Source organism: Notothenia rossii (genome assembly GCF_949606895.1).
Source record: "Notothenia rossii genome assembly, chromosome: 1".
Lineage (NCBI taxonomy): Eukaryota > Metazoa > Chordata > Actinopteri > Perciformes > Nototheniidae > Notothenia > Notothenia rossii.
In genome coordinates this window covers 32,185,845-32,200,033 of record NC_136912.1, presented here as the reverse complement: position 1 = coordinate 32,200,033, position 14,189 = coordinate 32,185,845, and the positions used below count along the sequence as shown (strand labels likewise).

General features: G+C 43.8%; 1 protein-coding gene across 1 annotated transcript; it reads left to right on the top strand.

Moving 5' to 3' along the window:
• The first annotated feature begins 413 nt into the window (after positions 1 to 413).
• On the top strand, positions 414 to 8,657 carry odad3 (outer dynein arm docking complex subunit 3). Its single transcript, XM_079666951.1, has 13 exons — positions 414 to 817; positions 1,041 to 1,162; positions 1,309 to 1,386; positions 1,683 to 1,874; positions 2,610 to 2,711; positions 3,967 to 4,092; positions 4,360 to 4,482; positions 5,458 to 5,607; positions 5,694 to 5,854; positions 5,953 to 6,109; positions 6,527 to 6,676; positions 8,073 to 8,160; positions 8,234 to 8,657. Exons 1-13 carry the CDS (start codon positions 739 to 741, stop codon positions 8,353 to 8,355), a joined length of 1,650 nt encoding a protein of 549 aa, XP_079523077.1. The 5' UTR covers positions 414 to 738; the 3' UTR covers positions 8,356 to 8,657.
• The last annotated feature ends 5,532 nt before the right edge of the window (positions 8,658 to 14,189 follow it).

The window sequence follows — 14,189 nt, the reverse complement described above, 5'->3', positions numbered from 1 at the left end:
GCCGATACGTAGGTCTTCGAGAGACAACGAACTGACAATTAACAGGAGGGAGCTAACACAATATATACACAGGTAAAGGGGACACAGTTGGAAACAATCAGGGCGGGGAAAATAATCAAGGACGCAGGAGACAGAAAGGGGCGGGGAGCGTGGAGGCCTGAAATGAGAGGAAGAAATAATTAAGGGCATAGACATAAAGCACAAGACAAAGGGACATGACAATTCTAACATAAAGAATAAACTTTCACTATAAGTTTCTTGGACATGACACAACAGCCTGTCTATATACTGCATAGTAGCTTGCAAATGTACTCCAGGTGTGACTAAAGTCTGATTTAAGTGTTGATTATATTTCACATCATTAACCCAGATATGTAAAGTAAATAAAGTTATTGTTATGTATTACATAAAAGTAGTGGAGTAAAAGTACACGCCTCTGAATTGAGGAGTACAAAGTAGCATAAAATGGAAATACTCAAGTAAAGTACAAGTATCTTAAAATTGTACTTAAGTACAGTAGCCTACTTGAGTACATGTAATTAGTTACTTATCTCCTCCGTGGCTCTAGAGTCTAGACGCTCAGTTTGAAACGAGGAGCCTGACTTCAGCGTTAGTGTACAGGTTGCTAGGCAACACTGGAGACTACCAGAAGTCTTCGTGCAGGTCAAGCTAGGCTAACGCCGACTGTTGTCGGGTTGTATTTGCTGCCTACCTGTGCAACAATAACTCAGCACCAACATGCCGTTCAGTGCCGACTCAATGAAACCTCCGCTGCATGACCAAATAACGGAGATGCAGGGTAAAATACAACTTCTGGGTAAGTTTGTTTGATCTGAGCGTCGACTTCTGTTCAAGCTAAGGCAGGTGCTAGGTAGCTAACGTTAGCTTCCGTTTATGGTTGTGACTAGCCACTGTAAAAACATACACTAATACCAGATAAACACCAATTAGCTGTGTAATTTGTGAATAATTGCACGAGTTCTCCATATGTATCGTGTGTATTAGTCGGTATTAGTGTAATTATTATGTATGTCCACTAGAGGGCGACAGAACTGCGTACTATGAGAGCTCTCAGTCCACTATCAAGAAGAACCGAGAAACCATCCGCCAGCTGAGGCAGGACAACAAGAGGCTGTGCAGGAAAATGGCAGAAGTAAACGCTGTAAGTCCTTTAAAAGTAGAAAGGGAACTTTCCCAGCTCTGTTGCTTATTTTCTTTCATCAATATTAAAGTCAAATGAGCAGTAAAACCCCATTACTGACTTTCTTGCCAATAACACTCTTGTAACCCTTGGTGTCTTGCTCCCAGGGGGATGCAACTATCATCAAAGTGGCCTTTCAGAACAGAGGGTTGGAGAAGGATGCCTACCGCAACATGTCAGGGAAGGTGAGAGGAAGAAGCATTATTTATTACTAAAAAACGCAAATATGTTGTTGGACTATTTGCACTATAAGTTTTACCACAGATAAAAGGACAGTTCCCCCAACATCTGTATGTATGTCCGGGCCTTTTCCCAATGAATATAGCTTGTCCAGTACCTGCTTAACAAGTGGACTTAATGATCCAAGCCTTATGTAATTTAAGCAACTCAATGTTTTAGTCATGGTCATGGCAGCTTGCTGAAAAATATCTTATTCCATTATAGCTTTACTACACTCTCCCTGCCAATACTCTTTTCTCAGGCAGCCCTGACCACGCTCGACCAGAGAGTGCTGTCCAAGACGAAGCGTCTCAACGCCCTTAAACACACCACCCAGACCTTCCAGTGCCGTCTGGATGAGCTGAAGAAGGAATACCAGAGGAGTAAACCAGAGGGCAGCAGTGGAGCAGTGTCTGCCGACGCTAGAGCTCGGAAAAAAGAGGAAGATGCCATGGTGGATACCTCTCAAGCTCATGCAGAAATGTTTGAAAAAGAAAATCTGTTATGCTAATGTTCACTCTTAAATGGGCCCTATTGTGCTTTTTGGGGGTTTTCCCTTTCCTGTAGTTTGTTTTATAGGTTATTGTGCCTGTAAACGGTCTGCTAATTTAAAAATCCCAAAGTTAGCTTCAAAAGGAGTTTGCCTGAAACGCCTCCATTAGACTCCTTTGTTTATTTCTTTAACATTATGACATCACTATGTAACCCTCGCTCTTCTATTGGCTATTCTACGTGATAGGCTAAGGGGCCGGACATCTTTAAGCGGTTGACCAAATACAACAGATGCTGTTCTGGGCTCTGGTTTTAGACAGAGGGTGAAAAGAGGAGCTGCATGACAGGCAGTATAAGAACAGATTAAGACCTTTTTGAACATTCAAGCATTGAGACATGTCACAGGAGAGGCAAACAAAATACAAATATAATATAAACCTGAAAATGAGGGCCCCTTTAATGAAATATAAGACAGAATAGTACACGCTCAGTAAACAGTGTGTGTGTGTGTGTGTGTGTGTGTGTGTGTGTGTGTGTGTGTGTGTGTGTGTGTGTGTGTGTGTGTGTGTGTGTGTGTGTGTGTGTGTGTGTGTGTGTGTGTGTGTGTGTGTGTGTGTGTGTGTGTGTGTGTGTGTGTGTGTGTGTGTGTGTGTGTGTGTGTGTGTGTGTGTGTGTGTGTGTGTGTGTGTGTCTTCAGAAACTGCGGGCGCTGGAGAACAGTCTGGAAAAGACTCAGTTTAAGTGCAAGGAGGCTGAGAACATCATGATTAACTATCAAAAGCTCAAAAGTCACCTGCAGGTGAGTCACACACTGTTAACATATAGTTTGGTTTTCATCTTAACTTGCAGGGGTATGCAGCTTGTTCAGCAAGTTAAGTTGCCCAAGAAGTAGTAAGTAGAAATATTGTAACTGTGCATTCCTCATTAGCAGACACCCTTATGAGAGCATTAGTGCTGTGTTTGTGATAAATAAACATTGAGTGAGACTTTCACAGTGGTACAGTACCTCCTGTCCCACGGTCACTTTACCTTTGTTTGCTCTCAACTTGACCTCCGTTTTGTAGTTTGTTACTTAACTTTACAAATATTCCAACTGTTAGAATGCACATCAATCTGTTCACACTTATATGCTTGTAATGTTGTTATCCAGTTCAACTTGAGTGAAATAATAGATCAAGCCTTTAGACTTTAATTTGAGATTTTCCATCAAATTAGATGTATTGAGGGATTCATATTCACCACAACATCCACATTGTATCAAAAATACTGCAGAGCTGCCACTCCATATAAAGGGCAGCTGAGGTGGTTTGTAGGAAATCATTTGGCAAACCTGTTAACCCCTCTTGTGGTTTAGCTGGTGAGCAGCCGATCTACCACAACATCCAGGCAGAACAACAACAAACACACTCGACAAGCTATTGCCGGTTATACATGTGAACCCCGAAACACCCACATAGACACGTTTAAGTATCCTTTGGGTGAGTTTGCAGGTCAAGAGTTTGTGCTATACAAAATAGTCTTCATCCTTTGAAACTGTGAATCTGAATATTATTTTTAAGATGCAGGTTGGCAATGTGTGTCAAGTTTTCCTAGGAATAAATCGGAAATAAAAATAGTTTTTTGATCAGGCACCAATTCAAAAAGAAAGTCTAGAGTGTGAAAAAAAAAGGCTTATAACCGTAGGATTATGTCTCATAAGCTGTTGCAGCATTTGTTGTCTTGAGACCCTTTGATAAACAGATTTGGTGCCAAATGTAATTATTTTGAGTGCCCAACAACTTATAGAAATGGGCAAAGATCCCTTAACAATAAATTGTGTACGATGTTCAAAGCTCAGCTTATTGTCCAGGGTGATTTAGAGATACTTAAATCACTCCGCCCTCTTATCAGTTTCCTTATTAATGCAGGTGTTGATTAAAAGGTTATTTTGTTCCAACCTAAAGATTAGCCAGTAAATCATTCAAACAGTGGTTGTAAACAGTCCTCTCCCCACCCCTTTCACTCTTTATATTTCCTGTCCATTCTTTTCTTTACATCTCACTCTTCCACTTCAGGATGAGAGTCTGACGTTCCAGGGCCAGCTGGACAGTCTGGAGGCAGAGATCCTGAAGCACAGAGAGGAGCTTCACGACATGCAGATCATGAACCACAACGCTCAGCTCTCCAAGGAAGCTGCTAAGGTTCCTGTAACCCTCCTCTGCTCCTATGAGTTTGCAGCGTGCTAGTAAAGGCGTAACAAAAATTATTCACTCATAATTACTGACACTAATATAATAAGTTATATGAGTCACAAGTGAAGCGGATACAAAACATTTTTCAGTGTTTTGTCATTTTCATTTTGATGCATTTACAAGTACAGATAAATGAGCCATCGCTGTGCGGTGTGCAAACAGCCTTTTTCTTTCAACTTTCTTTCAATCTCTTCTTCCCTTTGCTCTGCCTTGCAGGCTGACTTGCAGCAGCTGGAGGAATGTCTCTACAAGGAGCGCAAGGAGAGAGAGCGTATTATAGCAAGCTACAGGAAAAAGGTAGAGGAGCGCAAGGCCCAGGCTGAAAAAACCGATAGAAGGGTGAGGAAAACGCGGAGGTGTATATTGTACACTTCATCCTAGTGAATGGTTTTGTTCTGGTGGTGATCTCTTCTCTGATCACCACCAGAAATGCATCACAAACATATTTATCATGCATTTTCATCTGCTTTTAGCACTGCTTAATCAGAGTGATAGTCAATCATAATGCTTTGTCACAATTTTACATTACAAAGCATTTTATTATAACTTTTTAGCACATAGATCATAAAACGTCATAATCAAAATGATGTAGTGTTATTAAAAGAAAAGTGAAATGGGAGTAATCAAATGTGAAACAATGACTAGCACTCCCATAGTTTGGCCATTGTCCTATTCAGCAGCTAGGGAACACGTGCACACACTGCAGATGTAGTTCATGTGAAAGTCCGTCCATGCTCCGTCCGACGTGTCGTTCATTGTAAAATGCAATCATTCATTTCAAACGCAGTTAATCCCGAAATCGACCAAAATATCCACTTTGACGGCATGGCTTTTTGCTTTGGAGCTGAAAACTGAAAATGAAACTTTATAAAAACTGCCACTCCAAATCCTGAAGCTTATGCAGGAAAAAGTATCCAAAGTAAGACTATCATTTTTGTGCATTGTTTTTTATGTTGTTTATTATTATTGGATCACAACACAATAAAAACTAACAAATAAAATGTTCTGTTTTATTACCTTATACTTTAGCCGCTACAATACCCAGTTATTATGTTGCAACAGTGATTTTAAAGTATTACAATGAGAACTATATCAACAAGTCAGTGACTAGGGATGATGAAGTATTTACAAACATTAATTTGTTTCTAAATAATTATTTACACAGTTCTGTGAGCAGAAAATAATGCATTTTAAATATGCTTACAATTCAATAAAGCTATGGACATCATTGAAAAGGCTACAAAATATATATTTTCAGTGAAACAGAGACATTCTTTATAATGAAATACGTTTTCTAACCTGCGGCACCTGTAGGCTCAGAGAACAGCGATGCAGCCCGACGAGCTGAGCAGCGAGGCTCAGCGCAGCAGCCCCAGGATAGCAGGCGAAGAGGAGAAGGTCATCTCCACTTTTGAGGAGGCATTCCGACGCATCAAGGAGGCCACGGGAGTCACAGACATACAGGTGTGGAAGAGAGAAAGAGAAGGATAGCCTGTGAACTGTGTACTGTATTAATATTGCAAAAAATATTTAATTTCATGTGTGTGTAGGAGGTAGTGGAGCGCTTCATCTCACAGAAGGAGACACACCAGCATCTGGAGAAGCTGAAGGGAGAGAACGAGACGGTGCTGCAGCAGCTGAAGGAGCAGAAGGAGCTCCTGGACCAACAGTTCCAGGACATGAAATACTCGGGAGAGGCTGAACTCTCGAGGTGAGACACTCAAACAGAAGTGGAACAAAAGCCTGCATGCAGCTGTAGTGTTTGTTCTCAAGCTCTTTCTCTCTCTGTGTGTGTGTGTGTTTTCTTAGTGACAGACAGTCGCTGGAGGAGTGTGAGCTGCAGCTGCAGGCTCAGCAGCAGAGGTGTGATGCAGATAAGGAGCGTCTGGAGTGGCTGGTGAAAGCCCTCAGTACTGTGCAAGCCGGAGTGGAGCACCTCGCAGACAAACTTCAACACATACCGCTGGTAAATGACCTACAGGGCTGTAGGTCTATGTTTTTGCAACTTCTTTTTGATCCTTATTATTTTTAAAGGATTTACATTTTTATGCAATATACGGTCCTCTTCATATATTTTTGCTTATACACAAGCTAAATTGTGAGAAAAAGGTAGCAACACAAGGCCAATTAAGACAAATAAGGAAATACAACAAAAGTGGGAAAAAACTAGGGAATCTAGTTTTTAATTAATAAATGTTTTACTCTCTTTATTCAATTACAAAATATGTCTAAAGGGTTATCTTATAATCTGTTTTTTCCTTACTATTTGTCCATTTACGTGTTCCCTACCAACGCATCCATCTTTGGTTCTTATTCCATTTCTCTCAAAAGGTGTGTTGATAATCATAAGTATGTGTGTTCATCGTTCTTCCGTTTCTCTCAGAGAGAGGACACGGTGGCTGAAGTGTCTCCAGACTCAGATGAGTTTGTGCTAGAGCTGATGACCCAGTGTGAGCTGAAGCTGAAGTTACTGCACGAGGAGCTTCGAGGAAAGGATGTGTCTGCTATCATGAAGGAGATGGAGGAAGAGGAAGTGAGTCGACGCCACAATCATATACAATAATTCAAGACTATTTGAAGTAGAGGCCCTGTTTTTGTTTTCCCTGACGTAAATGAAGACATATCAGTCTTTTTAATTGGTGTGCAAAAAGTCACCGGAATTAAAAAAAATCTGATGTTGGCATGGAGGTGTTGCTGACGCACACAGTGCACAGTGCTACACATGAACTGAGCATGTTAGCATGGAAGCTGCTGTGCGTGCATATCTTATCTGAATGGAAAAGCAGCCGTTAGAGCCACCTGAAGTGTTTGTTCCAGATTACCAACGCTTGATGGCACCTTCTCTGTTTGAGAACATATGATATCAGAGTGTACCAGTCTGTACGCCATTTGCTAATGACATTGACTGTTTTACCCTCAGATCCATTTTGAGAGGCCATAATCTTTGTAATTGACGTAACTGTGAGCTGATATCTTCCAGTCTACTTTTGTTCAAAGCTACCATTAGAAACTAGTTGGCTGTGCCGGTCGAGAGGTTGCACCTCTACCATAACAAAGTACATTTTCCCTTCTGGAAACCTACTGCACTGCTCATCATATCAGTTACATGGCATAGACATGACTCTAAAACTCCTCTACTTATCCTACACCAAACTACGTTAACAATACAAGGCATATATACAGGACCAGTATAATAATGTAAAAACTACAAAAACAAAGGTTAGTGGTTTGTTAAATACATCTGAAGAAAGAAATCTCTCCTACAACTTCAAACTGGCTCTTATAAAGTTTTTTTCAAAAAGATGGAATAGGACATTTTAAATACATGTGAAATTATGTTTATATTATAAGACTTAAAAAAGAGAGCATCATGTGAGAAACTAGAATGGCACTTGGAGAGCGCAGACCTCAGCTTTGGTGCATTCACATGCTGCTCGGACGGTCCCACTTCCAAAGTTGGCACCAACAGAGACGCTTCAAAGAAGTGTTTGTTTTGATTTTCATTCATCTGCCATGTTTCTGCCTGACATGACATCATCTCAACATGTCATGCACCAAAATGTTTCAAGACTTTTGGATGTTAAAACATTGAGGGGGCATTTACAAGATTTTAGACCACCTCCAAAATGTTATGGGTTCTTCCTTGGCCAACTCTACAACCTTCCTACATATTTCATGAGAATCAGACCTGTAGTTTCTATATTAACTGCTGACAGACAAACAACCCAGCTGAAGACATAACGTCTTTGACAGAGTTCATAAACCTAACGTTGAATAAATATTAATTTCCGTTTTTTTGGATTTCACATTTCATTCTGCATTTGTCATAAAAAGACCAACGTAAAGTCAGATTATTTGAGAAACTTTGAGGAGTCATATTCAAATAAAACATACATCTTTAACATCCTTTTTGCTATTTTTCTGAGCAGTTCTATGTCAGGATTGAGGGAAAGCTGCCGGAGTACAACACCCGCGTCAAGCTGCCTGAGGACCAGAGACTGGACCTCTTCAATGACGGTGAGTTGGAAGCCACACACACAGACAGAACAATTCCAGCACACGATCTAAACTCCCCATGTTTGTGTCTCAGAGGATGACAGTGAAGAGGAAGAGGCTGACGTCATGTCTCGCGAGGCACTGAAGCGCCAGTCTCAGATGATCATTGAGTCCAAGTCCAAGAAGAAGCCCTGGAAGAAGAAGGGCAAATTCTGATCGCTTCAGTGTCAGGACTCTATTCACCGCTCAAATGAGAATTATTATGTGTTGCTACAAATCTTTGACAAATACAAATGAGATTATATATTTTTAGAAATGAATTATTAGCCCAATTAAAAAGCTCTATGATGATTTTTGTTTAAATATATGTTAGTACCTTTGAAATGTGTTGTATAAGTGTGTGTTTTGACAACAGTAAGGTTCTCTGTTCTCACATAAACTATTGGTCCTTTGCTTCTATTCCCAGTGCACAAGTCCACACTCTGCATGGTAACCTAATAAAGAAAATACAAATATTGCTTTGACTTTTTTTCATATTTTTTTCATCGTGAACGTGATAGGATTGTACCTTTCAGAAATAATACAGGTTCCTGAAAGCCAACACCTTTGACAAATCCAGCCTTTATTTAACAAGTGAATCACGTCGACACTAGAGACGCATTTGCTTTGTCCCAGCCTACCGTAACATGTGAGAGTCAACACCTGAACTATCTCTGCTATGCATTGCTCAGTATGTCAGAAATGGCTGTGCCTCTTTGCTCAAATACTTTGTGGTTGCTGTTAGGTGGATTGTTTTGTTTTCTTATAATTAGCAAAACAAAACATCAGTGTGTAACTCAATCATGTTCTTTGTGTTTAATTGTCCAACTGATACATCTGCCATTGAGTGTCATACAGAATTCAAGCAGACAGACAACTATGATTGATCAAATAAATTATTGTTTAATTCTAAGGGTTTGGTGCTCCTGTAGAATTGCATTTGTGTGCTGATAGTTATACGTTATGAATCAAAATCACATTCATTTAAAAAAAAATGGGGTCCTGAAGAAAGAATTAACAGCATGCCCACATAAAATCAATCTCCTAAAATAAGACAGAAAAATTGATTATTTATACAAAATCAATATTGAATTGGTTTTGACTCAGTCACATGACACACAGAAGAATATAAAACTACAAAAAGCAAACATTAAACATGGTTCAATATTTTTTACAAAATAACCTACAATACATTTCACCACACATTTGACAAATGCATTATAACGATTATAACTGTAATCCTGCCCAATATTTCGACAACGACAAAGATTGTCTATCTATGCTACACTACACATTGCATTATTAAATCAAATATCCAGAAATATTAAAAGTATTCACTGATTAATAAATAACTTTTCTCAAAAGTTTAAAACTTGCCGATTGGCTGATATACCATGGATGTGTGATATACTGTACAGCCAGCCCAATACATCCACAACCACTGCATGTCCGTATTTACATGTAGCAAGGGATTTCATTGGTGCGTGGTTCGGTCAATCTGTGAGCGGGGGCGGGTCTGTGGGCGCTGGCTGCTGCAGATTTTGAATCGCCGCCAGCAGCGTGAGAACCATCAGTACCATCACTCTGTAGAAGACGCTTTGAATTATGAATTTGTCACGTTTTACAGATAAACCCTGTCTGAACAATTTACTGATAACTACTAACAGGTAAGAAACATTTAAGCCCATCACAGCGAGTCGAGGTCAGGTTAGCCAATTATTGGCTACACTCACACAAATAATCTGCATTTCTGAGCACTTTATTTGGGCTGATTGCATTGATCCATGTCTGTGCTTCAGTGTTTGTTTCACTCTCTACATAACTACAGTGTTAAACCACAATAATGCTACCAAATGACTGAGTAGTTCATGAAACTCTTATGAGACTGATCCTCTTTTCTGCTAACATGCCAGACTCAAGGCTCTGCTGCTGAGAAGCTTCATGGCAAACTAGTGCATCAGGTTTATCCTTGGCCTAAAACTTTACAAATAGTTTGGTTAACTTAAAACATGACAAGTAGAAAAAGTATTTAAAATAAAATTGTAAAAAAAATATCAAATTGGAAATTAAATCTCATACGAAAACATTCCAGCAAAAATACCATCAATTGACTTTATTTCAAAAACTTCATATTAATAGACCAACATTTTTTTTAAATACTGCATTGAAGAAATATTTAATTAGCTCCTTTAATTCCTGTTAACCTAAGCAATGGTCTAAAAGAAATAGACCTGTTGTCTTACCTATTTGTTTTGTAACATCTGGGGCCTCATTTATAAAGGGATATATGCTCAAAAATGGCGTACGGCAGTTTCTACGCAATGTTTGCGATTTATAAAATATTAACTTGACGGGAAAACGTGCGGTCCTCCACGCAAACTCTAACCCATGCGTACGCACTAAGCAAACACAAAAACGGGAGGGACGAGAAACTGCGACACCGTTGGCAGAAGGAAGAATGGAGAAATATGTGGAAATAATACCATAAATAAAATGTTACCTCTCATTTATCATATATGAAGAATTCATTTTCAAACATTGATTAAAGCCAATCTTAAAATGATTTAATAAACGCCTGTTTGAGACTCCTCAGTGCACACAAAAACATAACTGGGAGAAATAAATAAATACGGATATGTTATTTAAAACCACCTCGAATATGTTGTGTTAATGTTATGAAATGTTTTCTCATAAATGATGCGGTAAGCAGGAGGACAGAATTACGTCTAAACTGACGCCGTTTTGCATTTATATAGGTTGTAGATACGAGCATGGTTTTATATATGTTTAATACATGTTTAATCGTGTTTTATGCCGTTTGCCAAGACTTGATAAGTCGCTCGTAAAACACAGGAGGTATGGAAACTAAGAGCACCATATGTGGTAAATTGTACAGTGTAGCGCCGTGAAAAGGGAGTCGGAGGCGGTGTATTCAGAATGGAGTTCCAATCTTTATTAGCCATTAATATCAGAGAGGTTAACACATGACTGCTCTGCTTGATGCGCTAGCAGGAATGGCAGCTGAAGTTACAGGTGTTCCCTACTAAAGGGTCCGTGTGGCAACACAATACGAGAGGTGAATTATGTCCAATAACGTGTCACCACACAAGGCCCCCCAGAATTCACGTGAAAACAAAATCCGTATGGCGGGGAGGAACAACCCGCCTGCCCCCATGAGACCTGCGCACCGGAGTCGGTGCAGCGACCTCCGCCTGTGCGGCCCCCGACAGAGGAGGGACTGGAACAACAGGCCCACACACCCTGACAGGAATCGAAGTCGGGGGTCGGCCCCGCCTCGGCGGCCGAGCCAGCACCACCGGCCGGTCCATGTCCAAGTGAGCAGCCTTCACCCGGTCAACTGAGACGTGCTCAGCCTTGCCGCCCATGTCGACCATCAGGTGTTTGTCACCGTGTTCCAAAACCCGGAAAGGTCCGTCGTAAGGGGGCTGCAGGGGGCCTCTGTGTGCGTCGTGCCGTATGAAAACGTGCCCAGCCGAGCGTAGCTCCGCGGGAACTTTAGACCCCGGCGCACCGTGCTGAGCAGTCGGGACTGGAGCGAAAGCCTCCGCTGCGTCTCGCAGAAAAACTCGCTAGGCCGTGGCAGACCAGGGAGCTGATGCATTTGGGAGGAAATCCCCCGGAACCCTCAGCGGCTGACCGTAGACCATCTCCGCTGTAGAACACTGCAGATCCTCCTTAGGTGCTGTCCTCAGGCCCAGCATCACCCAGGGCAGCTTGTCGACCCAGTTGCCGTCCGTAAGGCCGGCCTTGAGGGACGCCTTCATGGAGCGATGGAAGCGCTCGCAGAGGCCGTTAGCCTGAGGGTGGTAACCGGTAGTCCTGTGCAGCTTAACCCCCAAACCGCCTGCCACAGCGTTCCACAGCTCGGACGTGAACTGAGAGCCCCTGTCTGAGGAAATGTCCGACGGGGTGCCAAAACAACACACCCACGTTGCAATGAAGGCCCGGGCAACGTCTGCGGCCGATGTCGAAACGAGCGGAACCGCCTCCGGCCAACGGGGCGTTCGGTCCACCATGGTGAGGAGGTAGGAAAACCCCTGAGAGGAAGGCAATGGACCAACTAGGTCAATGTTGACGTGATCAAACCTCCTCTCAGGCACCTTAACGCGTTGACAAGCCACGCACTCTCTAGCCCAAGTCCTCACATCCCTTTTCAGCCCTTTCCAAACGAACTTCGCCGCTACCAAACGTACCGAAGATTTAACGCCGGGGTGTGAAAGGCCGTGCACAGCCTCGAACACCGGACGCCTCCAGCTGGCAGGGACGACAGGGCGCGCCAGGCCCGTAGAGACGTCACAAAGGAGAGTAATGCCCGCGTCGCCGAACACCACGTCCTCCAAGCCTGGACGCCGGGATCCGTGACCTGGTCCGCCGCCATGCGAGCATAGTCCAAGCCCAACTGGACGGCCCCGATGACGACCCTGGAGAGGCAATCAGCAACCAGGTTCGACTTGCCAGCCACGTGCTTAACGTCCGTAGTGAACTCCGATATGTAGGAGAGCTGCCGCTGCTGGCGTGCCGACCAAGGCTCCGCCACTTTTGACATGGCGAAGGTGAGCGGCTTGTGGTCGACAAACGCCGTAAATTCACGGCCTTCAAGCATGAAATGGAAATGCCGCACGGCCAAATAAAGCCCGAGGAGTTCCCGGTCAAAGGCGCTGTACTTGCGTTCCCTAGGCGTCAGCTGGCTCCACCCACTGCTCATGCACTGCGCCGACCGCGTAGTCCGACACATCCATGGTGATGGAGATGGGAGCCGTAGATGATGGGTGTGCCAGCAAAGCCGCCTGAGCCAACGCAGTCTTGACCTCAGCAAAAGTGACGTCCGCCTCTGCTGTCCAGTCGATTGCCTGGACGGGGGTCTTGCCTTTCAACGCTTCATACAGCGGCCGCATGAAGTGTGCGGCCCGGGCGATGAAACGGTGGTAGAAGGTCACCATCCCCAGAAAGTCACGGAGCGACCGTGCTGTGAGCGGGCGAGGAAAAGCCGCAACAGCCTCCACCTTCGCTGGCAGAGGAGTCGCACCGCCCTTGGTGACGCGGTGCCCCAGGAAATCGATGTCAGACACCCCGAACTGGCACTTTGCAGGATTGATGATCAATCCATGTTCGTTGAGTCGCGTGAAAAGGGCTCGGAGGTGGGACAGGTGCTCCTGTACTGAAGCGCTGGCGACGAGTATGTCATCGAGGTAGACAAACACAAACGGCAGGTCCCGCAGCACCGAATCCATCAGGCGCTGGAACGTCTGAGCGGCATTCTTGAGTCCAAAAGGCATCCGTAGGAACTCAAAAAGTCCAAAAGGCGTTATCACTGCTGTCTTGGGAATGTCCAGGGGGTGCATGGGCACCTGGTGGTATCCACGCACCAGGTCCACCTTGGAAAACACCCCCGTACCGGCCAGATGCGCCGAAAAGTCCTGAATGTGCGGCACCGGATAGCGGTCAGGCGTAGTGGCGTCTTTGAGTTGGGGGTAATCCCCGCACGGGCGGAACCCGCCGTTCGGCTTGGGGACGACGTGCAGGGGGGGAAGCCCAAGGACTGTCGGAGCGGCGGACAATGCCCAGGCGTTCCATGGTTGCGAACTCCGCCCTCGCTACCGCCAGCTTAGAAGGGTTCAACCGCCGGGCCCTGGCGTAGACAGGAGACCCCTCGGTAGCGACGTGGTGTTCCACGCCATGCTTAGTGGTAAGCGCAGAGAAGGTGGGCAGCGACAGGTCCGGAAACTCGGCCAACAGTCTGAGAAACGTGTCTTCCCCCGATAGCGAGCCTGACAGCCCGTCGTACGCTGCGCTGCCAAGTGTGCACACGCGGGAAGAAAACGTTAAGGCATCAACCAAACGTCTATTCTTAACGGCCACCAAGAGTCCATGAGCACACAAAAAATCCGCTCTGAGGAGGGGAAAATAAATGTCCGCTGTCACGAAATCCCAGCTGAATCGCTGTCCTCCGATGCACAAACAAATAGGCCTCACGCCGTACGTGTGAATGG

Excerpts from the sequence above, each read along its gene's own strand:
- odad3 (XM_079666951.1), top strand. The coding sequence starts at position 739 with ATGCCGTTCAGTGCCGACTCAATGAAACCTCCGCTGCATGACCAAATA. Across the intron at positions 818-1,040 it reads GGGTAAAATACAACTTCTGG|AGGGCGACAGAACTGCGTAC; the intron begins GTAAGTTTGTTT and ends TATGTCCACTAG. Across the intron at positions 8,161-8,233 it reads ACTGGACCTCTTCAATGACG|AGGATGACAGTGAAGAGGAA; the intron begins GTGAGTTGGAAG and ends TTTGTGTCTCAG.